Below are 25,712 nucleotides of genomic sequence, written 5' to 3' on the forward strand. Positions count from 1 at the left end.
CAACACTGTGGTTGGAAAGAGAAGGTCATTTCTCTGGAAAGAAAGCCAGCCATCTAGCTCTCAAGGTTTAATGGTGTTTAAAACAATTTTAACAACCTCATAAAAAACATTCTAGTATCACTGATCACACTGAAAGATATGGATACATTTTAATGACTCAACAGGGCCCACTTGAAACTGAAAGCCCATTCTAAAATTGTAGTAAAAGAAAGGTAAAAACATCAAAGTAAGACTTATCAAAAAGCCTGAATAGTTCTTTCTATGAATAATAATATTCTCTATCCCTACCCACTAATATAATCATTAAAATGCTTTAGGAAGTCTTAGGTTCTTTTTTTTTTTTTTTTTTTTTTGTTCTTTTAAGAAATCACTTAGCACTGGTGTGCCATAGTGTGCTCTGGGTAGGTCTTAGTATAGCTTTTTAGAGCTTCACTCCTCTGATCTTGCCCGTCTTTGGTGACGTCCTTGGTTTTTGCAGGACTTCCTACTACTCCTCTTTGGACAAGCCGTTTTCCAGGGGCTGCATCCTATTTACATGCCTCGTTTGATTCAAATTTTGTTCTTAATTTCTATCTATTGAAAAATAAAAGTCACTTGATCTTGTGGTTTTTCAATGTCAAGAGTTTTCAGAGAAGGAAATTTACTATAATTTGTGGAATTCTCTAGTGTTCCTGAATTTTTTTTTTCAAAGCTGTCTTTGCAGGTTTGACCTCCTTGATGAAAAAATCATATGCCAAACAATCATACTCAGATGAGTTGGGAACTAAAGGCTGAACGGTACATTACAGAATAAAACTATAAAAGTAAAGAAAACTCTTATAGTTATTTTATTTTCAAAAGCTAAATGTTCAAATCACACTTTTTGCTTTAATCAAACATGATGAAGTTTGGAAGAAGCAACTCTTTTGTATAAAATACATTTGCAAAATTCAAACCAATCTGAAACTTATTAACCCATTTCAGATGACACATGTTCAGATTCCTGCCCTGTCACTTACTAGCTGTTTGACTTTGAGCGCATCACTTAACTTCCTTGTGCCTCATCTGGAAAGAAGAAAATATGGTGTCTATCTCACTGCATTTTTGTATGGATTAAATGTGAAGTGACATATAGTAATCACTCAGTAAATGCTAACTATCATCATTTTCATCTATTTCTCCCAGTGTCATCACTACATATGGGTATGTGTTTAGCTAGCAGGGGAACAAACCAAATTAGAGAACAGAATTACACACTGCCATGCATTTCATATGTAAACCACAAATGGACTCTTTATTTAAAACTATGGAAAAATGGTTGCATCAAATTTAGTTGGCTCCAGATTTTTATAGAATCTTTTTTTTTTAAGGATCTTAATATTAAATACAGTAAGGTGTGGTGAGAAACCTATTCAGTCTCTCCTATTCAAAAACCTATTTCTGAAGAGGAGAAATTAGGAATTAGGATACCTGCTTACCTCCTTTTTCACTCTGAGATGTGAACCAAAGGACCAAAGACTAAATAACAGCCTGTTCCTCTAGGGCACTTTGTGTCAGACACCAGTACTTTCCCTTTGTCTTACAGATAACAGTACTTTCCCTCTGTTTTACAGACAACAGTACTTTCCCTTTGTTTTACAGGTTCGTTGGGGTGATAAAGGATCTACTGAGGAAGGTGCAAGGCTAGAGAAAGCCAAAAATGCTGTGGTGAAGATTCCTGAAGAAACAGAAGAACCCATCAGGCCTAGACCACCTCGACCCAAACCCACATACCAGTCTCCTCAGACAAAATGGTACACGCCAATTAAGGCAAGTGTCCAAATTTTGTGTAATTTAACTCAGATCCTATGGAGACATTGTATCTTTTTTAGTCCTACATCCCCTCACCTACTTGAAAGAGGGTGAAGGTAGATCAAACTGCAGATACTCATTGTACAATTGTGTTTTCAACCACAGCAGTTGCATAGTTGCAGCCAAGACCACATGGCTGGCAAAGCCTATAAGATTTACTATATAGCTCTTCTTTATTTCTATTTTTTATTATACTTTAAGTTTTGGGGTACATGTGCAGAACATGCAGATTTGTTATATAGGTATTTGGGTGTGAACAATGAGAACACATGGACACAGGGAGGGGAATTTCACAGACCGGGGCCTGTCAGGGTATAGGGAGGTAGGGGAGGGATAGCAGGGGGTAGAGGGATAGGGGACGGATAGCATTAGGAGAAATATCTAATATAGATGACGGGATGATGGATGCAGCAAACTGTTGTACACTCTTAACAGCTGAACGCTTTCTTGGCAATGAGAGAACCTCCAAGTGTCTGTTACTTATTAGTTTATTTTATGAAAGAAATGAGGATAGAGAAGATTTTATTTTCTTCATTTTATGTGTTCATTTATTCAGTAAACAGAGATTGAGTACATTCTCTGGGAGTTCACAAATCTCATTTTCCCTTAGGGTCGTCTTGATGCTCTCTGGGCTTTGTTGAGACGGCAGTATGACCGGGTTTCTTTGATGCGACCTCAGGAAGGAGATGAGGTTTGTATTTGGGAATGTAATGAGAAAGAGCTAACTGCTTGGGTTAGTATAATGAAGGCAGGGAAATAGTAATAAAAAATGTTTTTAAAGCCCTGTTGCACTTGAGGAAGGAAATATTGTCAAGTGTAGATTTCTGTTTCATACAGTTTTCTGTAAATTACCTATTGTGAGAATGCATCTTTAAACTACATTTTTACAACATTCTTTTTTCAAGTAATTCATTAAAATTCTGGTCTTTTGTACACATACTTTAATAAACACACTCATTGCATCAGCCCTTGACTTTGAAGACACAACGTTCCAACAGACTGGGAGTTAGTAGCTGAAGTGCTTCTCTAGCATTTAGTAGCAAGGAGGCCCAGGGAAAAGGCCCCAGAATCTGTTTTATGGGTATAAATATGTTCCCTGCCTTCAACAGTTGATGTAATTGTATTTCTTGACTATATGTAAAAGTGTCTTTAAAGTTATAAAAATCTGTGATAGTGATAAACACATACACACATAAGTATATATATATGTATTTTTCCCATTCAGGGAAGCCTATCTGAGGCTGTAGTTTGGTTTTGGAAATTTGGCTACAATTACTCTAGTTTTATAATTTCTGTAATATATTAGTACTATTTTCCATTGTATTGATGTAAGAAAAATTGTTTAAAACCTTTTCATGTGTAACAATGGATAGGTTTGGTTCAGAGACAGTACAATTCATAATAGTAGTGATGCAGGGCAGGTGAGCTCCAAAATTGAAGCTCAGTCTGGGAGAGTTCTTAACTTCATCCAGGAAAGAATTTGATGCAGGGCAGGAGAGATCCTAAATTGGAGCTTAGCCCAGGAAAGTTCCTGGATTCATCCAGAAAAGAATTCAAGGGTGAGTCAGAGGGGTTAGCAACAGCAGAGGTACTGCTCCTTGCCGAGCAGGGCTACGCTCTAGGCAGAGTGCCCAGGGGAGCAGCTCAGAGGCAGTTTTGTAGTCATATTGATACCCACTTTTAATTATATAAAAGTTAAGGGGTGGATCGTGCAGACATTTCTAGAAAAGGTGTGACAGCTTCTAGATCATTGAGCCATTGTCATGGAAAGTGGTGGTAACTTTTGGGCATTGCCATAGCAATGTCAAACTGACATGGCACCCTGGTCAGTGTGTCTTATGGGAAAGTGTTTTCCCCCTCTCTCTGTTTTAGTTAACCACTAATTAGGTCTGGTGTCTAAGCCTTGCCTCCAGAATCCAGTACTGGCTCCTACCTCAAATAGAATTGTTTCATTGTGTGTCAATGTGATCATTCCTCTGTTTTAACAATGGAATAAAGTTCATAAACTTCAACTTCAGAGGATTTTTAAAAAATCCAAATCTGAGAAAACTTATTCCTGGAATTTTTCCAATAGATCATCATTTACTGTTTGCTTGGACCATAAGTAGAGAGAACTAGTTGATTTATAAAGCAGCCTCTTTCATTATCAGATCATTGTAGTTCTAAAAAGTTTTCACGTAATGAAATTTGTGTCTTTTTAAATTTATCTGTGATCTGGAGTTCTGTTCTGGAACAACATGTAATGACTCTTCTTCCTCTTCTACATGCTAGACTTTCACTTCATGTATTTTAAAATTGTTTTCATGCATCATCTTAGTTTTTCTTCCCCAGATTAGACACTAGTTTATTTGTTCAATAATTTTCACTTTATTAAGTGCTGGATATTGAGCTAACATTGAATATGTACTAACCAACAAAAACAGACAGTTGTCTCAGCTCTCTTGCTAATACTTCATATTTTCTTTTGACTGTCATGATTGCAATTTAGTTTTTCTTTTTTCATTATTCCTATTCATTTTGTTCAATTCAGTAATTTTTGGATTGTAAATATGTACAAGCAGTGGTGTCAGGTGATATTGAAGGGTAGAAACAAATATTAGCCTCTGCCCTTAAGAAACCTAAACTTTGTTTGGGACATGTACAAAAATAAGATCTGTTCTGGAATATGTTCTGGGTATTCTTGAGTACACAGAGGAATAAAGGTTAGCTTTCCCTCAGGAGAAATTAGGGAAAGCTTCTTCAAAAATATAGGTCTTTGAATATGGGTAGGAGATAGGTAGATTGAACATTTCCATAGATGTGGCATCATGAGCAAAGTCATGGAGGCAGTGATTTGTGGTTTGCCAGATAATCTGGACTTTGGAAGTTAAAACCAGAAAGACTCATTGTGAATAGAAAATAAGAAATATTTGAGTATAGATAAATCAGTATGTTTAGTTTTTTAAATGATGCATTATAATCATTCATTCAATAAATATTTACCTACTGCCTAACATATATCAGGTACTGTTAGATACCAAATAAATTTAACATTCTTAAGTTATAATGCTGTAATAGTTCAAATATTGCCCCAATGGTATTTATTTTTCCATGTTTGAAGAATAATGCTTTCCTTTCCATTATTTTGACCAAGGTTTTTTTTCTTTTTCTTTTGTTTCTTTTAATCGATTTGGTCACACTTTTGTCTAAGATAAGTCCAAAGCTTTTATCCTAACTCTTGAGGTTAGATTGTTTCAAAATTCAGGATTTTTCTGGTTTTAGGAATATGATATAGTCTGTGTATCAAATATTAAGTAAAGCATCATCTCCTAATCATGTTATTCAGACATTTTCTATTGTATATTAGTATATAAAATTTATTGCTTCCAAGTGAATTTTGGTGACAAATGTAGGATAAAACTTTCAGTTTTGAAAGATCCTGAACCTGAGAGGTATAGATAAAATATAGCTGACTTTTATTATGTGAGGTTAACTAAAACCCCAGTTTTCCCACTCTACACTTATGCTAGTTATGCCTTTTTGAAAATTTGTTTTTACTTAAGTGCAGGACTTCAGGCTTAGTAAACACCAGTTGTTGATTCAATTAATTGTTTTTTTCATCAGATACATATTATGATTCTGTGTGTGCCTGATGCAGTCTTAGTTAATCTTTGAACGGCATACCTATTTTTTTTTAGCTTTAGTGCTTCTGAAGTTTTCTTACCTGCAAGTTTTTATTTCAAGACAATGTTAAAACCTCAGTGTGGCATCCCATGAGAGCCTTTCCTCATAGATGGACACTTCACAGTTAAGTGACATAACTGTGTTAAAAGCTAGGAACCTATCCAACAGTACAAACTAAGTTTACTACATTATTCCCAAGGATATTTAATAAATTTTTGTTAAATTCCTTGCTGAATTTAAGATATAATGTATATTTATCTATTCACCCATCCAACCAAACCAACCACACATGCTTTGCTCAAGAAAACCAGGTAAGCTTGGCATGATTTGCTGTTTTGTCTTTATGTTTCTTGCTAGTGCTTCATTATAATTTTTATTATTTTGTTTTAGACTGGGGTTTATGTCAAGTCTATAGTTATCAGCATATGACCTTTTCCCTTTAGACATCCTGAGAAGTCTTTGCCCCCCACATTTTCCCCCCAGCTTTTCATTTCCAATGTTTCACAAAGATTATTAAGAATATCTCAATGTGGCTGGGTGTGGTGGCTCACACCTGTAAACCCAGCTTTGGGAGGCTGAGGCAGGTGGATCACTTGAGGCCAGGAGTTGGAGACCAAACTGGCCAACATGGTGAAACTCTGTCTCTATCAAAAAATACAAAAAATTAGCCAGGCTTGGTGGGGCACACCTGTAGTTCCAGCTACGCAGGAGACTGAGATGGCAGAATTGCTTGAACCCGGGAGGTGAAGGTTGCAGTGAGCTGAGATCACACCACTGCACTCCAGCCTGGGCAACAGATAGAGACCCTGTCTTGAAAAAAAAAAAATCCAAATTTATGTCAACTCTACATCATCAACCAGGTCTTCTTTATTTTATAGAATTAATTCCAATATAAATTTCCTGTCCCACACACATCTAAACCTTAACCTACATTTTTTCCAAAGATTAAATCATAAAAATACACGGGAAGAATTATTCCACTACATTAGTGAAATAGCTTTCTGTATATTATTAGGGTAATTGAAGTGCCCCCTAGGTTTTTTTTTTATAAGTTTACAGTATGTATTAGGAAACCATACTATTTTGGTTTCACTGTCTCTAAAGTGCTATCATACCTCCCTTCCTCCCCACCTCCCTTTTTCCTTCCCTCCTTTCCTTCCTTTCTTCCTTCTTATTTTTTCTTTGATTCTTCTTAAATACATTTATTTCCACTATGCTTTCACTCTGTTTTGACAATTTCTTATACTATTTTATACATTTTTATATTCTAATTTTCAGTTGGCTTCTTTTGAACAAATGAAGCCTTCAGTTGCCCTATTATTATACTCACAAGCACAGTAAATATCTTTATTGACAAAGGCAACTGTGTGACTCTGTGATATTTGTGCCAAAAAGAATCTGCAGCAATCAGAGGACACTTAATTATAGTTAATATTTCAGTGGATTTTTTAAAAGTCTCAAAAATAATGTAAACATAAAAATATTATCCAAAAGGTAATAATTATTTGTTTAAATAAAATCATATTCGCATGGGGCAGTGACGTAAACTGTATCGAGACTCTAATATCACACAAGTTTTATTTCCATTTTATAGAAAGAGCGCATAATATTTCTTAAATTGCAGTTCTTTTTTGCTTTAGAGTATCTTTCATTTGGGGAACTTGCAGTAATTTACCTATTCAGAAAATAATATCCCAGAGGCAGGAAGAGTAACAGGAATTTAGAGTATATTTGGCACAGATAATTTTGATGCATGATATTAAAATAGGATGATCTGCTTTGGTAATGCTTTATCTATGCATGAGAAGACATTCGCAGCTCACTGTTACCTTCTACTTACTGTGGTTATTTGGTAAAAAAATTAAAGTCACTGCACCTTATGGTTTTTAACAATTTAGTTTATATAGACATGGTTTATCTCATGGAATTACATGAAGTAAAGAAAATTAACATTTAGGGGACTAAGATGCCCAAGTGGTAGTATCCCCTACTTCTCTAGCTGTTTTTTAAACAACTGTCTATCTATCTATATTTATATTTGCTTGAAAAAAGGAGAAAATTAATTGACCTCAGAGTAGTATGTGTGTGTGTGTGTGTGTGTTTAAGTCCTGGCATAATCATTCATTGAATGAGAAAAATTAGTCCTGGAGTTATTTTGTTAGCATTAAATAATCACACCTACAATTTGGCTTAAGCAAGGGTGAAATCCTATTATTTGCAAACTTACACACCTAATAATCAAAATCTGATTAAATGAAAAACATTGAACTTAGACTAATTTATGAAAGATTTTATATCTTTAAGAGATGTTTATTGCCCTTTGAAAATGTGTATCACTTTTATATCAACAAATCTATCTTCTCAACAAATTATCTGATATTAGGAATATTAGGAAATGTGTACATTGTATCAACTTAGATTAGATACATTGAATCCCTCTAAAAGAATTGTCTATGTATAGCAAAAAGTTCACTGGAACCAATATTATTGTCTGTTAAGGTCAATTCTTTTTAAAAGAAACTTTATCAACATATAAATTGGTGAACATATTTTGCAAATAATTTTATTTTCCTGTGTTTTCTGTGCTCATAATGGTTTGTGTGTGTATATTTACTTTTGATAATGTTTCTTATGAAGTATTTGTACAGGTATACAAGTTGCATGTGTGTGATTATAAAGCAATTTGTACACTGTAGAAATTAGGAAGAGTTTAAACAATTTTTTTAGTTGAAGGTGGGTGGAGTTCTGTGTGTATTGTCAAGAAGTAAATGAGAATGCTTTCTCATACCTGATTTTTAAAGGAAGTAATAATGACTCTAAGAAAAAGGCAAAACAAACTTTATGCCACCTGGGAGACGATAAAACACAATTGTTTTCAGATGGTGGCTAATGGTTCTAAATAATGCAACCTCTGCCTGGTCAACAGCATGTTTTCTACCTAGGAAAACAATCTTGTCATTTATTTATAATTGTTTACTGCAGATTCTGCCTTTTGAGGCTCAAGTTCAGTTGTGTAAACAAATCAGCGTTCCTAGAACTCAACCCAGAGTCACGCACATTTACTATTAAGTCCGGTCACGGTGAGTTTTGAGCCAAATGCGCCCCTTTAATGGCTCCGAGGCTGCATCGGGCTCGTTTGCGGAAGAATACACTGCTGAATTGAAGTCCTTGATCAAGTAATTGAAGTTCAGGCATAAAGTATCAAAGCCGGCGAGCAGTCTCCCGCTCGGGCCCTCTCTCGCCCTCCCTTCCGCCCGCCAGCTCCCGCCGAGGTGGCTGGGTCCGCGGGTTGCACGCGGGGCCCGGGCTTTGATTGCGGCGGGAAGTCCTCCGAGTCATGAATGTTTCAGCGCGGCGCGTGAGGTGAGGGCCGCGAGTCCAGGTGTAAGCTAGCAGGTTGTCGCTGACATCTGTTTGCAGCGGCGGCAGCGGCTTCCCCAGCCCGCAGCGAGCGGCCGGATTGTCAGCGGAGGTAGTTGAGAGCGGCAGAACCGTTTTGGTCTCTCTCTCGCTGCCTGGAGGCCTGAAACACCAAAGGTAGGAGTGGGGGTGGACACAGCTGCGCTCCCAAACTTGCCTTAGGCACAAATATGAGATCTAATGTAGTTTGACTCCGTTGCGGTGGGGAGACGAGGACAGAAAGCCACTTCAGAGACAACTTAACGCTGCAACATCTGCCGCCAAGTTTCCAGGGAGTGACAGGGGACAGCAGGTACAGATCGAAGTCTCCACATAAACAACCTCCATTAAGCCGTGGACTCTTTTGAAGGGCCTCCATCAAACATGCCGAAGTCCGCAGCAGGAGTTTGTTTGGTTTTCAAAGCAGTGTTTTGTTTTTCGCAGTAACAAGGTAATTTATAAATGATGCATTACCATGCGTTCTCCTTTTTGATTTGAAAAGAGAGTTAGAGGAGCAGAAAGGCAAGGAAAGAAGAAAGCGCAGCACTAGTGTTGGAGGAGTTCCACAAACCAATTAAATCTCCAAGGAGCGTCTTGGCTGTAATCTAGGTTATGTTAACCTTCAGACGGCAGTCCCTCCTTCACCAGTAAGCAGACATAGAAGTGTGTGCACAGCAGTTCAAGAATGCTAGCAACACTCAAGTATATCCACCATTTGTTTTTAAACTTATAAGGTTTTTTATAACACCGAGGTGAATTTGGATTAGATTTTTTTGCAGACGATGTAATTTTTTAGTAAAACAAAATTTACAAAATTGTATTGACTTGAATTGATTCGTATTCATAAAGACTTCATTCCTATAGTTGCATATAAAAAATAAAATGTTTTAAGTCAGAAGTAAGCAAACATTTTCTTTTTGGGAGGCTCTCCTCTATTACCTACATTCAGCTAGAAACAAAAAATTCAAGAATTTGTTGACTTTTCAATGGAAATATTGCAAGAAGTCCTAATTGTGCACACGTAAATGTGACATAATAGAATTGGTTAAAATATTACCCTGGTAAGAAAGAACTCCTGGGAATGGTGAGATAATAAAGATTATATAGTAACGTAAAATATTATCCTTGATAAAATTTAGGCTCCCTTTCTTGAGAAAAAGGAGAGCTGCTGACGCCGAAGTATCCTTTGGAGGAGGAAGTAGCCAGGGAGCAATGGCCTAAGCACAGGCGGTAGTATGTGGCAAAGTTTTTGTGTCCTTGGTGAAATAAGCAACATAAATATTTTTTAGTATATTGAGGGGACTGTTTTCAGTTGTGCAGATGAGATGTAATTTCATTTTTTTTTTTTTTTTTTTTGAGACGGCGTTTTGCTCTTGTTACCCAGGCTGGAGTGCAATGGCGCGATCTCGGCTCACCTCCGCCTCCTGGGTTCAGGCAATTCGACTGCTTTTTCAAGAATGTTCGTTCTAACAGAACACTTATCTCAATCCTCCGATTTTTTAAGGCTACAACAAAACCCACAAAAATATCAGAGAAGATAAGTTGCACAAGTTCTTTTAAAAGGGAGCAGAGAAGCCTGATAAACCTCGAAGGCAAAGGCTTTGGGCTCTACCTCTTGTTTACATCTCTAGTTTTAGATTTATGTTTGTGCCTTTCAGTCCCCCTTCTGAACTTTAAGGCTCAAACTGGCCTTGCCTTTTTTAGTGGTAGCTTCTTAAGTGATTCCGACCTTCTCAAGATGGCTCTGTACTCCATTATGTTTACAAATCACCCAGTACTCAGCACTCTTAAACGATGTCATCTTCAAATAGAATAAGCATCTGTATAGCAGAGATTCTGCATCACACTTCATTGTGTTCCCATCACATTTGTGAAGTGTAACCATCAATGGGTCCTTCTGAGCAGATTGAAACCTTCACTCAATTGATCTGATGCTTCAGATATCTTCAGTGCCTAGAATTATGCTGCTGACTGCATTCTTTAAAAAAATTATTAACATGTATTTATATTGATAGCCTGGCTACTCAATATTATTACTCCAAAAAATCATTATTTTTAAAAGGGACTGCATTCTTAAATTTAGTTTTTAGGTTTAATCAAAATATTTTGTGTCATATAGCTGAACTTTGTCACGAATTTTAGGATCTAAAAAAAAAAGCCCTCTGTTGTAGCCTAATTGAGTCAGCCTTATTATACATAAAATGCCCATATATTTTTAGACATTTCCTTTTATATATTAAAACGAAAGCGTAGAAAACATTAAAATGTTTTAAAAATGTAAACTGATTGTTTATCTTTTATTTCCGTAAAACCTGAAATTTGTTACAGTTTTTTTTTAGGGCAATTCCAATGCAACAAAGCTGGAAAATAATACCACTAGACTTTTCCAGTCTTTGTATTATCAGTAGTATCTTTCAGTTTTATTATTTTTGGCCTTTACTTTTCAGGGCATCTTTAAAATAATATCATATTCCACTTAAATTAATGGAAGTAATTATCTTCAGTTTATACATATTAGAAAGATAAATTTTTGTTAGAATAATCCATCACGTGAACATGCCTTTATTGCTATTATCCCACTGACTGATTTAGGAGTGTGCGTGTGCACACACACATACTATATATATAAAAAACATACAATGTGCACATTCATATATATGTGCACATAGTATGTTTATAACTATATATATGTATATATTCTTATGGAACATATTTGCTCACTGTGTATATCATAAACTGTTTCTGTGGAAAATAACAAATTCATGAAATAGAATGCTTTTGATAACATTTCTTAGTTTAAATAAAATAATCTCTTAATTAGTTATATAAATTGGCAAAGGTGTTAACTCAGTCTGGTTCCCTGAATCAAAATGTGGAATTTGCAAAGTTTAATCATTTAATTTACCAAAAAGTTTATTATTTTTTTTCAAAGAACCTATAAATAGAACTTGGGTACTTGGTTGTCTCTCCTCCCCATATGGGCATTATTTGCTATTTAGTGGAATCATACACATTTTATGTATTAATGTATAAGTTTATGTAGATACTCATCTTGATTAAAATTATCAGCAACCTTCTGATAAACAAAAACCAAAAAATTATTAGTGTAAATACCTTTTCTCAATACATCAATTTTAGAAATAAAGCTTCTTTTCATCATTGTCAGTGAGCTTTGGCACCCTAAAGGAATACTTTTGGCTGAGTGTGGGGCTCACACCTGCAATCCCAACACTTTGGGAGGCAGAGATTAGAGAATCCCTTGAGTCCAAGAGTTTGAGATCATCCTGGGAAACATAGGGAGATGTCGTTTCCACAAAAAATTCAGATAAAATATTAGCCTGGTGTAGTGGCACATGACTGTAGTGCCAACTACTTGGGAGGCTGAGGTGGGAGGATTGCTTGAGCCAGGGATGTCAAACCTGCCGTAAGCGTGATTACGCTATTGTACTCTAGCCTGAGTGACAGAGCAAGATCCCATCTTGAAAAATAATAATAATAATACTTTTGAAATGTCTTGGTGGTCCAGGACTAAACTCATTTTTTAGGCTCAACATATGGTGGTGATGTCATTTAATTGATGTCAATTAAATCATCCAATGGAAAGCAGAAATGTCAACACAGAAACAATTATAACCTTTTTTTTTCTGTTTTTTGATTACTTTATATATAGCTCTTACATACTTTTCATTACAGAGGCTTAAATACATGTTTAAATAAATTACTATAATTTCTAATAAATTACAAAAATCTACATTATTCTGCATATGTTACTTATTTTTAAATTTAGAACCAGAAGACAAGTCCAATGGAAGATAGAAGGCATTTTGTTTGTAGATAGTGTATTACTTAAATAGAATGCATTATAATGGTGCCTTTATGTCTACTAGACGCCCATTTATAAGTTTAGTTTGAGGTGAGCTTCATAACTCAGTTAAGAAAATTGGCTTGAGTAGGAAGCTTTTATTGCCCCTTTATTCCTAAAAATGTACTTATAAATACCTTTTTAACTTTGCTAAATATCTTTCATTTCATTTTTATTTATAAATAAAACACTAGGATTTGTATAACATAGTAACTAATATATAGTAGTATGCAGTAGTAATAATTATTTATAATCTCTAAGTAATTTCTTTAAAAATTTTTCCATATCGTTTTTATTTGTATTTTCCACTAATTGTACTCTGTATCAAATTCCAGCCTCTAATATTTGAGAATTTTGAAACTGATATAATTTTGAAATATAAAATAAAAATAATTTATTTTTCAAACTTCGCAAATAACAAAAAAAGAGAAAAACAGAAAATGAGAAAGAAATGAAAGAATACAGTGGTCATTTGTTTACCATTTTATTTTTTCTGACTTAGGGTTAAAAATTAACACTCTCTTAATTTCAAGTAATTACAAGAATGCTTTTCTCCTTATGCTTTTAAACAATTTATAAAGTTGGGATAGTTTCTGCAAACTCACTGCCGTTCCACAACAGCTTTATTCTCTGATATACATCATCTTTCTCCTTAAAGAGCTCTTTTCACTTGGAAAATGTGGCAGAAAGATACTTTAGGTTCCCATAATGCTTCTTAGTAAGCAGGTTAGTGTACTGAAAATAATACATATATAAACTTTCATAATTATATCCAGTACTAAGCCTACTTTTGTTTTGACTTATATTAGAGGTTTCTAATAGTTTTTTTTTTTTTTTAATCAAGCACTGTTTTTTTCTAGAGCCATTTCCCAATGGGAATTATTCCTTAATAGTTAAATATGAATTCAGTGTATTTTATTTAAATAGCTTTAATGCTGAACCTAGTGCAGATTGGTAAGACACACACACACACACACACACACACACACGCATTTGCACATTTCAAATCTTAGTTGCCTAAAAGAGTTAGTAAGTCTGTAAAACATTTCATGAAACATTCAAAAGCAAGTTTACAAATATAGCATACAGATACAAGTTCTAGAGTAAAGCGGGATTACTCTCCCATTATCTTTCATTAATTCTTTCATTTCTTTCCCTTGTCTGACTTCCTAACATTGATTGAGACTTCAACTGCTTTATCCTCATCATTAGATCATTAGACATCATTCTTAGACAATTTGACCTTCCCTCTTGAATTCCACTTGCGTGTCTCAGAGAGCTTATATGAATTTTCCACTTGGATGCCCTATTGTCACTACATTATCTGTGCTTAACTCGACTTAACCATTTTCCTCATGTATGTCTTTCAGATTTTAGTCATGTATTTTTTCTTTCAGTCATTTGCTCTATTCCTCACCAGAAGTATCTAAACTGAGGTCCACTAGACAAGAACACACCATTGTGGTCCCCACAGCTCAGTGAGCAGGGTCAAGATTTTAACTTTCTGATTCTGGGTACAGTGTCCTATGCCATCAGATAACATAATTACCCTGTAATATGTATGAGGTATTGATTCGAGGAGCAGAATTTTGTATATTATTGTTCCTCTTAGTTTTATTATAATTAAAAATATAAATTATAAGTTAATGAATATATGCATTAGACCCTAGTGATTCATAAGAGAGATATCATTTGAATTTGTAGAATTTAAACGTTTCTGTCATCTTATTTTACTACTTATAAATTGAGCTACTGAGAAAATGAAGACAGAACAATTCTGAAATTTGACAAGTTTGAATTATTTTCTACAAAGATACAGCTGAGGATGCTGATACATAAAAAATATTTATATGGAGCTAAAATTCGTCATTTTGGATAATCAATTTTTAAATTATAATTAAATCTATTGAACATTTTCTGTATTATAAAAACAACACAATCATTTTCCTTTAGTTTAAATTTTGAACAAATGAAGACTTGTAATTTTTATTGTCTTTTTCAGAATTTTCTTTTGCTTTCAGTGACATTGCTTTCATATTTTAAAAACAGATTTGATCTTTATTTCATATTCCATTCAAGAAAAGTTTTCAGTGGTTGGAATTCTTGTGAAAGTTGTATTTGTCCTAGCAAATCATATATTTTAATGTTAATTAATCTCTTGCCTAATCTTCTATGGTACTGGCCTATATGTGTCTTATGTTAGCTCTGGGTGCCTCATTAGTCGAGTTTACAGAAATGCTGGCTCTTCTCAACAGTGAGAAGAGAACTTAATTCAGTTACTACTCTCTAGAAGAGGTGGGATGGTTTTAACTGTCCTCTGAATCCAAATTTATGAAGTAGTCTTATGCTCTTAACTAGATTAGTTCCTTTTCCATTAACTGCTTAAAGTAAGACAGCTGTCTGAGCTGTTGGTTGTAAATTTGCCAATGTCTACTTCCTTAATCTCAGATACAAAAAGCAGCAAATAACAGGATCAAAGTTTCAGGATCTCCCTTTCTCACAGCCTGAAATGAGCATGGAAGGGCCAACGAACCGGAGATTGAAAATTTGTGAGGAAGTGTTACACTGGAGAAGACGGGATGACTTCTGTCATTAATCTTAATTAATTGCCAAGGGTTTTAAATCTGAGTTATTAATACTGTTGTTAAGCCCTTAATACACTTTTCATGCTCTGGCATCAGATGCTCTTTTATGAGATAAGAAGTTTAGGAAGGAGGTGTGTGTGTGTGTGTGTGTGTGTGCGCGCACACACATGCATGTGTGTGTGTTATAAAATATTTTCATTTACATATTTCAAATATTTCCTTGGGTTGATATTCAGAACTTCACCATTTGACAGTTACTGTAGGGCAGTTAGGAATAATAGACAAGTATCAATAAATTCAAATAAAATCCCTAGGTATAGCAACAGCAGTAAATCTGAATAATATTACTTTCATGTTTACCAGCATACAAAATACTTCACTGAAGAGGAAACATCAGATTATGAGGTGATATAGAAGGAGAGAGTCAAGAGCTAGAAAAGGAGAAAGAGAAGAAAAAGAAAATAGATGAAGAATAGGGAAGAGATAGTATTTCAGTGAGTAATTTGCAGGCAATAGGAAAATGACGTGTTATTTAAAAATAAACTATAAATTATGTTTTTAAAGTTGCATATTTCACTATTGCAGCCCTAATCACTTGGAAGTAAACAGATTGAAACTTGAAATAACAAAGCAGTCTTTTCTTAAAATTTTGTTTTCCTCCCCTTTCTCTCCCTGTTGCTGTTCCACTAATGCTTATCTAGTTAATACCGTTTTACCATTAAGTGTATATTATTATTCTGTGATATTTTTCAATGTGAAATTGCAACTAACCATATTGTTTGTGAGAATTGTGGCTATACAAAATGGCTTGTAATCACTCAAGATGAAATCTTTAAAATCAGCTAAGGCTCAAAACTGCAAAAATAAGATTTCCAGATTATATCTCATGTTCTCCATTTATTTGGACAAAATAAAAAGAAAAGCTCTGTAATGAAAATATATAGCACACTGAATTATTTTAGTTTTCACGCATATATCTTACCTCCGAATGGCAGTGACGTAAGTTTCCATAGTAAAGTATAATCAGTGACTTGGATATTATTAAGTTTTCTACAAATTTAAAATCACAGATTTGGCTTTAAGACATATTATACTTTACTTTTTGCAATAATGTTTTCTTCCTTTAATGATTATCTTTAAATGTAAGTAGGAAAACACAAAAATGAAATAATGTTCATTTGTTTCATTTATCAACCCATTTGTTTTTGCACCTATTAATTAATTATTGGAGATGCAAAAATCTGCAGCTGTTAAGGATTTAGATTTTAATTTATAGGCTGTGGATAATAACAACAACTTTGAATTGGGTAGTAACAAGATCCAAAGAAAGTTAGAATTAGAATCTTGGAGGGTTCTCAAATTTGTAAAAGGAATGGAAATAATATGTGTTTTTTCTGAGTAGCTTAGCCCTATATTAATGCTCTGCCTTTGTAGATAGCCTTTCATTATGGGCTACAAAAGGAATCACATAAAAATTATGACACAGCAGGTCATATTGGTGGATTTAGTGGTAAGTGGTCAAGTGGATTCTTAGGTGAAAGAACACTTTTTTTCCTAACATAAATCCACTCTGTTTTTTAGAACAACAATTTAGGTTCATTAACTAAAAAACAGGGATTCATGGCTTCAGCTATTTTTCTTGAATTGCCAGGGGTCTCCTTTCTTGCTTCTCAGGAATAGAAGCCTGGGTTTCCAGTACTTCCAATGCTTGTATGAGAGAGAGAGAGAGAGAGAGAGACAGAGAGAGAGAGAGAGAGAGAGAGAGAGAGAGAGAGAGAGAGAGAGAGAGAGAGAGGGAGTATGTGTGCACGTGCATGCACATGCACACATGCATATTCTTGTGTGTGTAAAGATGTTTATGTGTCTAATGGGACGTGGCAAGGTATTGTAGTTGTTGAGGGAACTCATTATTTCAGAAAAGGGTAGTACACTTTCTTTTTATAGGGAAGAGTCAGAGCTCCAATACAGCTAACAGTCACTGAGCACATACTATGTCTTATGTATGTTTAATTCTGTTATTACATTTTTATCCTATCAATGCTGAGTTTGGTGTCATATTATTCTAATTTTACAGATGAAGAATATGAGATCTTGGGATGTTTGGTGAATTTCCCAAGGGTACATTGCTGAAAGTAACAGAATCTAGATTCAGAATTAGGTTTTAAAATCCAGTGAGTGCTAATTATTCTGTGCTGTCATTTTACAGTGCAACACTTTATTCTTCTACCTATTCAGGCAATAACTGACTGACTTAAGGCAATTACACAGGTAGGGAAGCACTGTTAAAATTTCAGTTTTGAACCTGATTCTTCTGGTGCCTGGGTTATCAACTTTGTGTCTATGTTTTTACTCATAAGTTATTTTGGCATGGATTCAGAATGCATATGTATTACTCTATAATACACATATATAGAGTGTACATTTAATTTCATAGGCATCTATGAATAATATTTAATATTTAGAAGTGGCAATAAATTCCACAGCAAGTTTATCCAGAATAAGGAATTTTTACATCACAAGGGACCTTAGAAGTTGTGTAATTCAATCCCTTCCTATACTGCAAATGCCATCTCTACTTCAGTTCTCCCCAGGAGGAACGAACATGTTCACAAGTCCAAGAGGGATGAACTAGCTTATATATTCCAGGAATTGCAAGTTGCTTTTTAGGCTGTGGCAAGAGATTGGGAGCTGAGAAAGTGAATTATGCAAGAGATTAGGGTTTGGGAAAATGAGTTACTGGAGGGCGGAAAAATTAGAACCATTTCTATAGCCTTTGGTGGCATATTGGAAAAAAACACTGCATTGAGAGTCAGGGGACTTGGGATCTCAATACTGTCATTTATCAGTTTCAACCTGGTGCAAATTTTCTAATTTCTCTGGTGTTCAGTTTTTTTTGTGTATAGAGAAATAAATGATCACAAAGATACCTTTGAATTCTAGCAGTCTTACTTTTTAAAAATTCTGATTTCAACCAACCCAGCTCTATGAATATGGGATGTTTTCTATGCTCAGAAATGTATCCCCAAAACCCTGCACATTGCCCTCAGAGAGTAGGCCTTAACAATATTTGAACAGAATAATTCATGCAGGTAGAAATTCTAGCTTATTATTTCAAATATGTTTAAATTAATTCATACGTTTTAGTAAATAGACATTTCATGAGGCCAGCAATAATTAATAAATATATAAACATTTTAGGTTACTATGAGACTAAAAATGGCATAATAGGTTCAAGTGAATATGAAAATACTATGATTCTAGGTCTATGACAGATATCTTGCTACTGTTACACTTTAAAATAATTTGAAAATAACTGCTTATGAAAGAGACTAAGGGAAATACAGATCTTAAGAGATCTGTATATGTATCTGAATTTCATGCCAGTTTCTTGTCTTTACAAAATTTTTCTATTTCTCACTGATTTTCCTCTTCCAAAACAAAAATAATGTGTGATATTAGATAATCTCCATTGTCATTTTATTATCCTTCATTTTGCTGCCTTGTGTCACAACTGAAAAATAATTTAAATACAAGCTATCATTTTATTTAATACTGTTATAAGCAAAGGACTTCTATTGTGTTCCTGTCATTAAATATAATGACACATGGAACTGTTCTCCCATTGGGTCACATTGAAATTGATTTTCCAACTTGACCTAACAATAATAGACAAATGTTAAATGAAAATCAATCACTTTTACTTAAATCAACTAAATACATTCATTTTATTAAGTGGACTTTTTACCTATAGCTAACCAGGTGACAAATAATACTTGTCTGGCCTCTGACCTCCAGCCTCTGGCCTCTGAATGCATTTAAAAACCTCTCAGTATGGGTCATGATTTTATCCTTATATGACATATTCTTTATTAATTAGATGAAAGTATATTTCTGATATTTCTAAATAAATAGAACAAAGTCCTGAATTAATATTGTTTCAATCCCAAATTCCTTTTTTTTTTTTTTTTTTTTTTTTTAAATCTAGGGTCTTGCTCTAGTCCAGGTTGGAGTCCAGTGGCACAGCCTTGGCTCATTGCAGCCTTGAATTCCTCGGCTCAAGTCACTCTCCCACCTTAGCCTCCTTAGTAGCTGGACTATAGATGCCTATCACTTGGCCCAGTTTTTAAGTACACATTTTTAGGTCCTAAATATTTCAAATGTCTATCATGTTACTCTAATTCTCAAAATAACTCACAGCAAAATAATTTTATCGCCATTTTAAAGATTATGAAACTGAGGCTTTAAAATGTCAAGTAAATCTGGAAATGGTGGCTCACACCTGTAATCCCAGCATTTTAGGAGGCCAAGGTGGGAGGACCATTTGAGACCAAGAAATTGAGGCTGCAGTGACCCTGCACTTCAGCTTGGGAAACAGAGCAAGACCTTGTCTCAAAAACAAACAACAACAACAACAACTATATGTGTATGTATAGAGAGATATCAAGTTGCTAGATTCATGCAGGTAGATAGGTAATAAGTGATATTAACTCTGACTTTAGGTTATTGAAAAATTTAGCTTATGTAAATTCTGCCTTATGTTTCAAAGTTTATTGATCAGTTTTACAGAAAATGCAGAGCAGTTTAGAATTTAGTGTTTTAGTTATATTAATAAGTTATAGGCCCAGATGTTGAATTAAGAAAAATTTAACAATAAAATTAAATTGAAAAGGCCAACATATAAATGGGAAGTACTAGTGGATTATTTATATAACATAGAAATAACTAGAGAATATTTAAATATAAAATATATAAAACATAAATGTAAGTATTTTAATCAGTCATATTGTTGTAAATAGTGGAGTCAGAAAATTATTTGTGGATTGATTTTTAAGCACCTACAGATATTATGCAGAGGCTAATACTTAAGAATAATTACAATGTTATATACTTACAAAAATTAAAATATAATTAGTGGTAGAAAATAAATCAATATGTTAGTCTTAATATTAAAATAAATTGTTGTTCCTAACCTGTAAAACCAAAGCAAAAGGAATTCTATCTGGAGGCTAAGATTATGACAGAATCCCAAATTACATTTTTCAAATATCAAAGCTCTCATATTTACTATGGAAAAGCCATCATTTTTAGTTTAGGATACTGTTGGAGCAGTCATAATTTATTGTTTATAATTCCCTCTTAAAATCTAGTTTTCAGAATATTTCATCATTTTAGACTTCCATTAAATTTATTTTGAATTTACTGTTTATTTCTCAGATCATTCTCTCTGAGAGCTTGAGCTCTTATTTTGATCTATGGAGCAATTGATTTCACTTTTCAAATTTATCATTTGATCTATTTGAAAATGGTGTGCCCAAAATCATCTTACAAAAATTTAACCCTGAAATAATTTCTAAAGTCTTAATATCTCCTCAGGTATGTTAGTGAAAATTGAGGCAGATGGGCTCAGCCATTTTTTATTTTTAAGAAAAATCCTTAGTGTGTGAGTTCTGGGAACTGAGGGTTGAGCATCTGAAGGTCGACCTCCTCTTCACTCTGCCTGCCTTCAACATTAGGTCTTGTGGTAGACACCTCAGTCCTTAATGTTGCTTATTGCACATGGATAGGGCAAGGGTTTCCCATGATACAGCGATCATAGAACTTTTTATTTTAATGAGGCATCTTGAAATGATTTCACGTTGTGTCATCATAATATTATATAATATTTTGCTAAGAAAAAAATGTTTTATCATATTATAAGAAATAGTAGGTCTCCTTTATTCCCAGGGCATCATTCTTTGCACTCCCTATTGTATAAAATAGTAATATAACTATTAGTAATGATAAGACAGTTTTTATAACTGAAGGCACAAATAAAATATCCATATAAACTACACTTTAAAGCTTTTTATGCTGTTTATAGCAGTTTTTCTAATAGTTTATAAACATGCTTTGTTTCTGAAATCTTAGAGATAATAAACAAGTAAAAATTTGGATTAATTAATAGTATGTTGGAATGTTGGAAAACATGAGCATTTAAACACATTTCTGACTTTTCTAAATTTTTGGTGAAAGTATTTTCTGGTAAGACTAGACAAAGGAAAATGAGCTACAAGTTATCAACAGACCCTTAAGAGAAATAATTTTTCTTTAAAATGTCTAGTGAGTACTAGATAATCTCTACCTGCTAGGAATTTATTGTGGTCTAGATGGAGTGGGGGATAAAGTAAAACCTCAAAAATTATAATCCAAAGCAGAGCAGGCAAAATGGAATTAGCAAATAAAAACAGAAGATGAAGCCAGTTGTATAGTTAAGATGGATTCTAATTTCTAATTCAATTCTCTACCACTCTATGAGATCTATGAGAGTACCACTAGCGACAAGTGCTGTGTTTAGAAGAAATAAAATAATAATTTTTCTTTCCATTCTTAGTAATATATATATGAATGTATTACAGATAATTTATGATATATATTATACAGATAATTGTTTATATGTAAAATACCTAACATATATATATTTGAAAACTCCACAGTTATAATTCCACATCAAATAATTTTAGTGATTTAAAAAAATTTGCTGGAATTGGGGCATGAGAGGCATAAAATAAAATAAAATTAGCCATTTCTTCTTTAGCACTCACTATTTTCAGGCAGTCTTTGAAACCCCAAAATATTTAATACATAGTTATCAACAAGTTTGTAATCTACCAAGAATCCACATATACAATATATGAAATATTTAAACATCAATTCAAGGCAGTAACAGAAGAGATTACACAAAAGTGTTGCCTAATTAATTTCTAAATAAATTGTCTAGATATAAATTGCTATTTGAATTATTAAGGAAGAATTCTTCAGAGGTAAGGTGATGGTTTATAGAAGAAAGACTTGAGTTAATCCTGAAGATTTGTAGAGGTACAGAAAATAGGAACATTTAAATTGGTTCTGGGAGAGTGATTCAGTTATTTTCTTTAGCAACTTTTGAGCTATATGTGGAGAAATAATAGGGAATAAATCCAAGTCCTGTTTAGTTTTTGTTGTTGTTGTTGTTGTTCTTTTTTGAGGTAGAGTCTCTCTATGTCACCCAGGCTGGAATGCAGTGGTGCTATTCTCGGCTCGCTGCAGCCTCTGCCTCCCAGGCAGAGTGATTCTCCTGCCTCAGCCTCCTGAGTAGCTGGGATTATAGGCACCTGCCACTGCACCTGGGAAATTTTTGTATTTTTAGTAGAGACAGGGTTCACCATGTTAGTTAGGCTAATCTCAAATTCCTGACTGCAAGTAATCTGCCTCCCTCGGCCTCCCAAGGTACTGGGTTATAGGCATGAGCCAACCAGGCCCAGCAAAGTCCTGTTCAGTTCTTGAGAATCTAGTATATTAGACTAGCACTTAGCAATTAATGTCCAACAAATACTGTTTGCACTGTTTCTCATCTTTAAAATTAAAAACAAAAACAAAAACTTGTGTCCCATCAGGCAAAAATATTTTATTGAATTTTGTTTTCTAATTTTGTATTAAGACTTCATGAAAACAGTTGCATTTTTTTTTTTGTTTATTTTGTTTTCCTTTAAGTATTACTTTGGTGACAGGCAGTGTACTCTTGGAAGGATTGAAGGTAAGAGCAGAAGGCGGCTGGGCTAATGCAGGAACCACCCTGTTAGGGCCCCCATGAGACAGAGGACTCCAAAAGAATGGGGCAATCTGAGTTGAAACGGGGCTGCTAACAGGACTTGATTACTATGTGGAGCTAGGTGTGTGACAGAAGAGAGGGAGAGGGAGAGGGGAGAGAACTTGAGGCTGGTGCCATGGAATTGAGCTTGAAAGAAAATATTAGAAATGCTCAGTAGAAATTTAGAAATACTGAATTTGGCAGGAAAGTCAGGCTTGGACATGCAGACTGAAGAGCCTCTTTTGATCATTGAAACTGTAGAGTGTTTAAGAAACTGGGGATCAGTCTGGTCTACTATAATAGTGGATATTTTCTCTCTTATGGATCAAAAGTGGCATCTACTTTAATTTTGTTTAAACTTTGAAATAGTATCTTGACCTTTTCTTGGGATAATGTTGTTATTTTCCAATTCTTTGCCATTTTGATCGCATGGAATGTGTAAGAATTGAAGTATTGGAATAATCCACAATGGGAGTGGAGAGCGGAAAGAAGAAATAGTAGTTTTAGTTTGGAATATTTTGAAGCTGTTAACTTGCAACAGCTATGAAAATATGAGATAGAGTCTCTCTATGTCATTTCCAAGAGATGTACTTTTGTAGCCACTGGAGATGTGGCCTTTTTTCTTCCTAAAATGGTGGAGGCTTTTGTAAATCAACAATGGTAATAACTAAGAGATGAGAATCTACAGGGTCTTATGGGCTATTGTATCTGAAAAAATGGGTGTTAAATAATGAAATTTGTCAAGAATAGCACCAATAGTAACTATTAAATTCTTAAGTAGACTGCAGAAAGAGTATGAGTAGAGATGATAAAGGAGTTTTGAGCTGTATTCAGCTTTTTCAGGATTGACGATTCAGTCGTTTTAGGGTGACTAGTTTAAAAGAAGAAAACAGATATTGAACAAAATAATAAATATTGAGTCAAAATCTTTTGGAAATGGAAATTTTCTATCAGTTTTATAGACTTTATTATTCAAAGACAACACTGATGTGATAGCTGTTCTTGTCCCTTGTTAATCATAAAATTTCAAATTTAATCATCAGTTATATACTTTATTCCTAAAATATTGGATGATAATCAGTAAATTATAGTCTTTGTAAGCAGATGTATTTGCAGCAAACGTTTGCAAGAATGAAATGAATTTACTAACAGAAGTAATTTTAGTCTAAATTTGATCAGCTTGTTCAGGGCAGAACTTGGCTTAGGAGAAAACTATAATTTATTCCATACCTTCTATATGCAGCTATTTTACATTCCTTTTCTTATTTAATCTTAATATGAAGTAGGCTTTTCATTATGTACATTGGAGATTAAAAAGGTTAAACAGCTGGTAAGTTGTGACATTTATTTTCAGAGCTTCCTGACATCAAATCTTTACTTACATTGGAGTTAGAAACTTAAAAAGATAATTTATCAAGAAATAAATTCTTGGGGCATTGAAGACACTGAGATTTTGTGAATACATCTCTGTAAGCAATACTTACCATTTATACTTTTTTAACCTGCCGTATTAGCCTGTACTCTTCCAGGAAGACCTCCATAGTGATAAGGATTATGACAGTATATTCACCCACCTGGGTCAGTGACAACTGCTGCAGCTGAATCCAGTCCTAGTCATCATTAATGACCTGCATTTGACACTTTATCCTATCCATCCTTGTTTAGTGTACAATGTCTTGCATTATGATAATTATTACCTGTAACCCTCTATTTAACAGATAGCTCTTAGTCATCCCAGACATGTAAGTATCATGTCATAATGTGCCAAACCCATATTATTTCTGTGTCCTCTGTCTTTCCTTTATTACAATGTTCAAATACATTTTATATCTAAATTGATGAATTTTTGTTCTGCCACTCATAAGGATTCTTCTTCTTAGTTTTATAATAATAGCCAGACATTTATTAAGAGGCAATATTTTCTGAACATAAAGCATGGCCACTGGATTTAGAATCTCTTTATCTTGTTAAAAAATATTGGAGAGCTAAAGGAGAAATCAGACAAAGGAATAATAGTGCTGACTCAAATAAATGATGATGATGAAATCCAATGTGTATAAATCATATACAGAGCATATTATAAAGTCTACATTAAAAACTTTGCTTTAATCAAAGGTCTAGGTTACCTACAGAGACTTTTCTTTGTTTCTCTGTTTCTGTTTCTCCTCCTCCTCCTTTCCTTTCTCCCTCCCTTCTCCTTCTTTGCATTTAGTTTGAAAGAGACAGGAGACAGACAGGCAGGGAATTCACTAAGTTACTAAAGTGGAAATGGAAGAAACTTCCATGATGGTTTTAATCATGAATTTAAGTCATCATAGTGGAGTATATTTATTGAATGGGTTTAGAAATTCTTTGTCTCAGAGATTGAAGGTTGAGTCTTTTTTTAGATTTTTATAATCTTTGTTTTGCTTAAAACTCTATTCATAGGCATCTGTTATGGTTTATTTTACTTAGGAGAGTTAATCTAAAATGTGCTTCTGAATTTCTGTGTGTCTTAATTTGACACTTTAAGAAAACAAAATAAGTCATGCCTGAAATTTAGAGTAACACATGTGTTGTATTTATTATGTGACTTCAGCCTTATTTTCAGAAGTTCAGATTCAAATGTCACCTTTTTAATTTACCTGCTTATTGGTTTTGATTGTGTTCTATAACCTCTCTGAGGCTTTTTTCTTTTAACATTTTTCAACCCAGTCTTATCTGAAACACAGAACAGAGAAGATAATTTGAGGGGCCATTTTCCCCGTTCTCTGAAGGATGCCACATA

General features: G+C 34.1%; 1 protein-coding gene across 1 annotated transcript in view; it reads left to right on the forward strand.

Moving 5' to 3' along the window:
* ANTXR2 (ANTXR cell adhesion molecule 2) overlaps window positions 1-25,712 on the forward strand; it is a 157,064-nt gene that overhangs the window by 88,724 nt on the left and 42,628 nt on the right. The window contains exons 15-16 of the mRNA XM_008993102.5: window positions 1,621-1,788; window positions 2,441-2,521. Coding sequence (XP_008991350.3) covers window positions 1,621-1,788; window positions 2,441-2,521 — 249 coding nt within the window. The remainder of the gene's footprint in view (window positions 1-1,620; window positions 1,789-2,440; window positions 2,522-25,712) is intronic.

This window comes from Callithrix jacchus, chromosome 3 (assembly GCF_049354715.1).
Source record: "Callithrix jacchus isolate 240 chromosome 3, calJac240_pri, whole genome shotgun sequence".
Classification (NCBI taxonomy): Eukaryota; Metazoa; Chordata; class Mammalia; order Primates; family Cebidae; genus Callithrix; species Callithrix jacchus.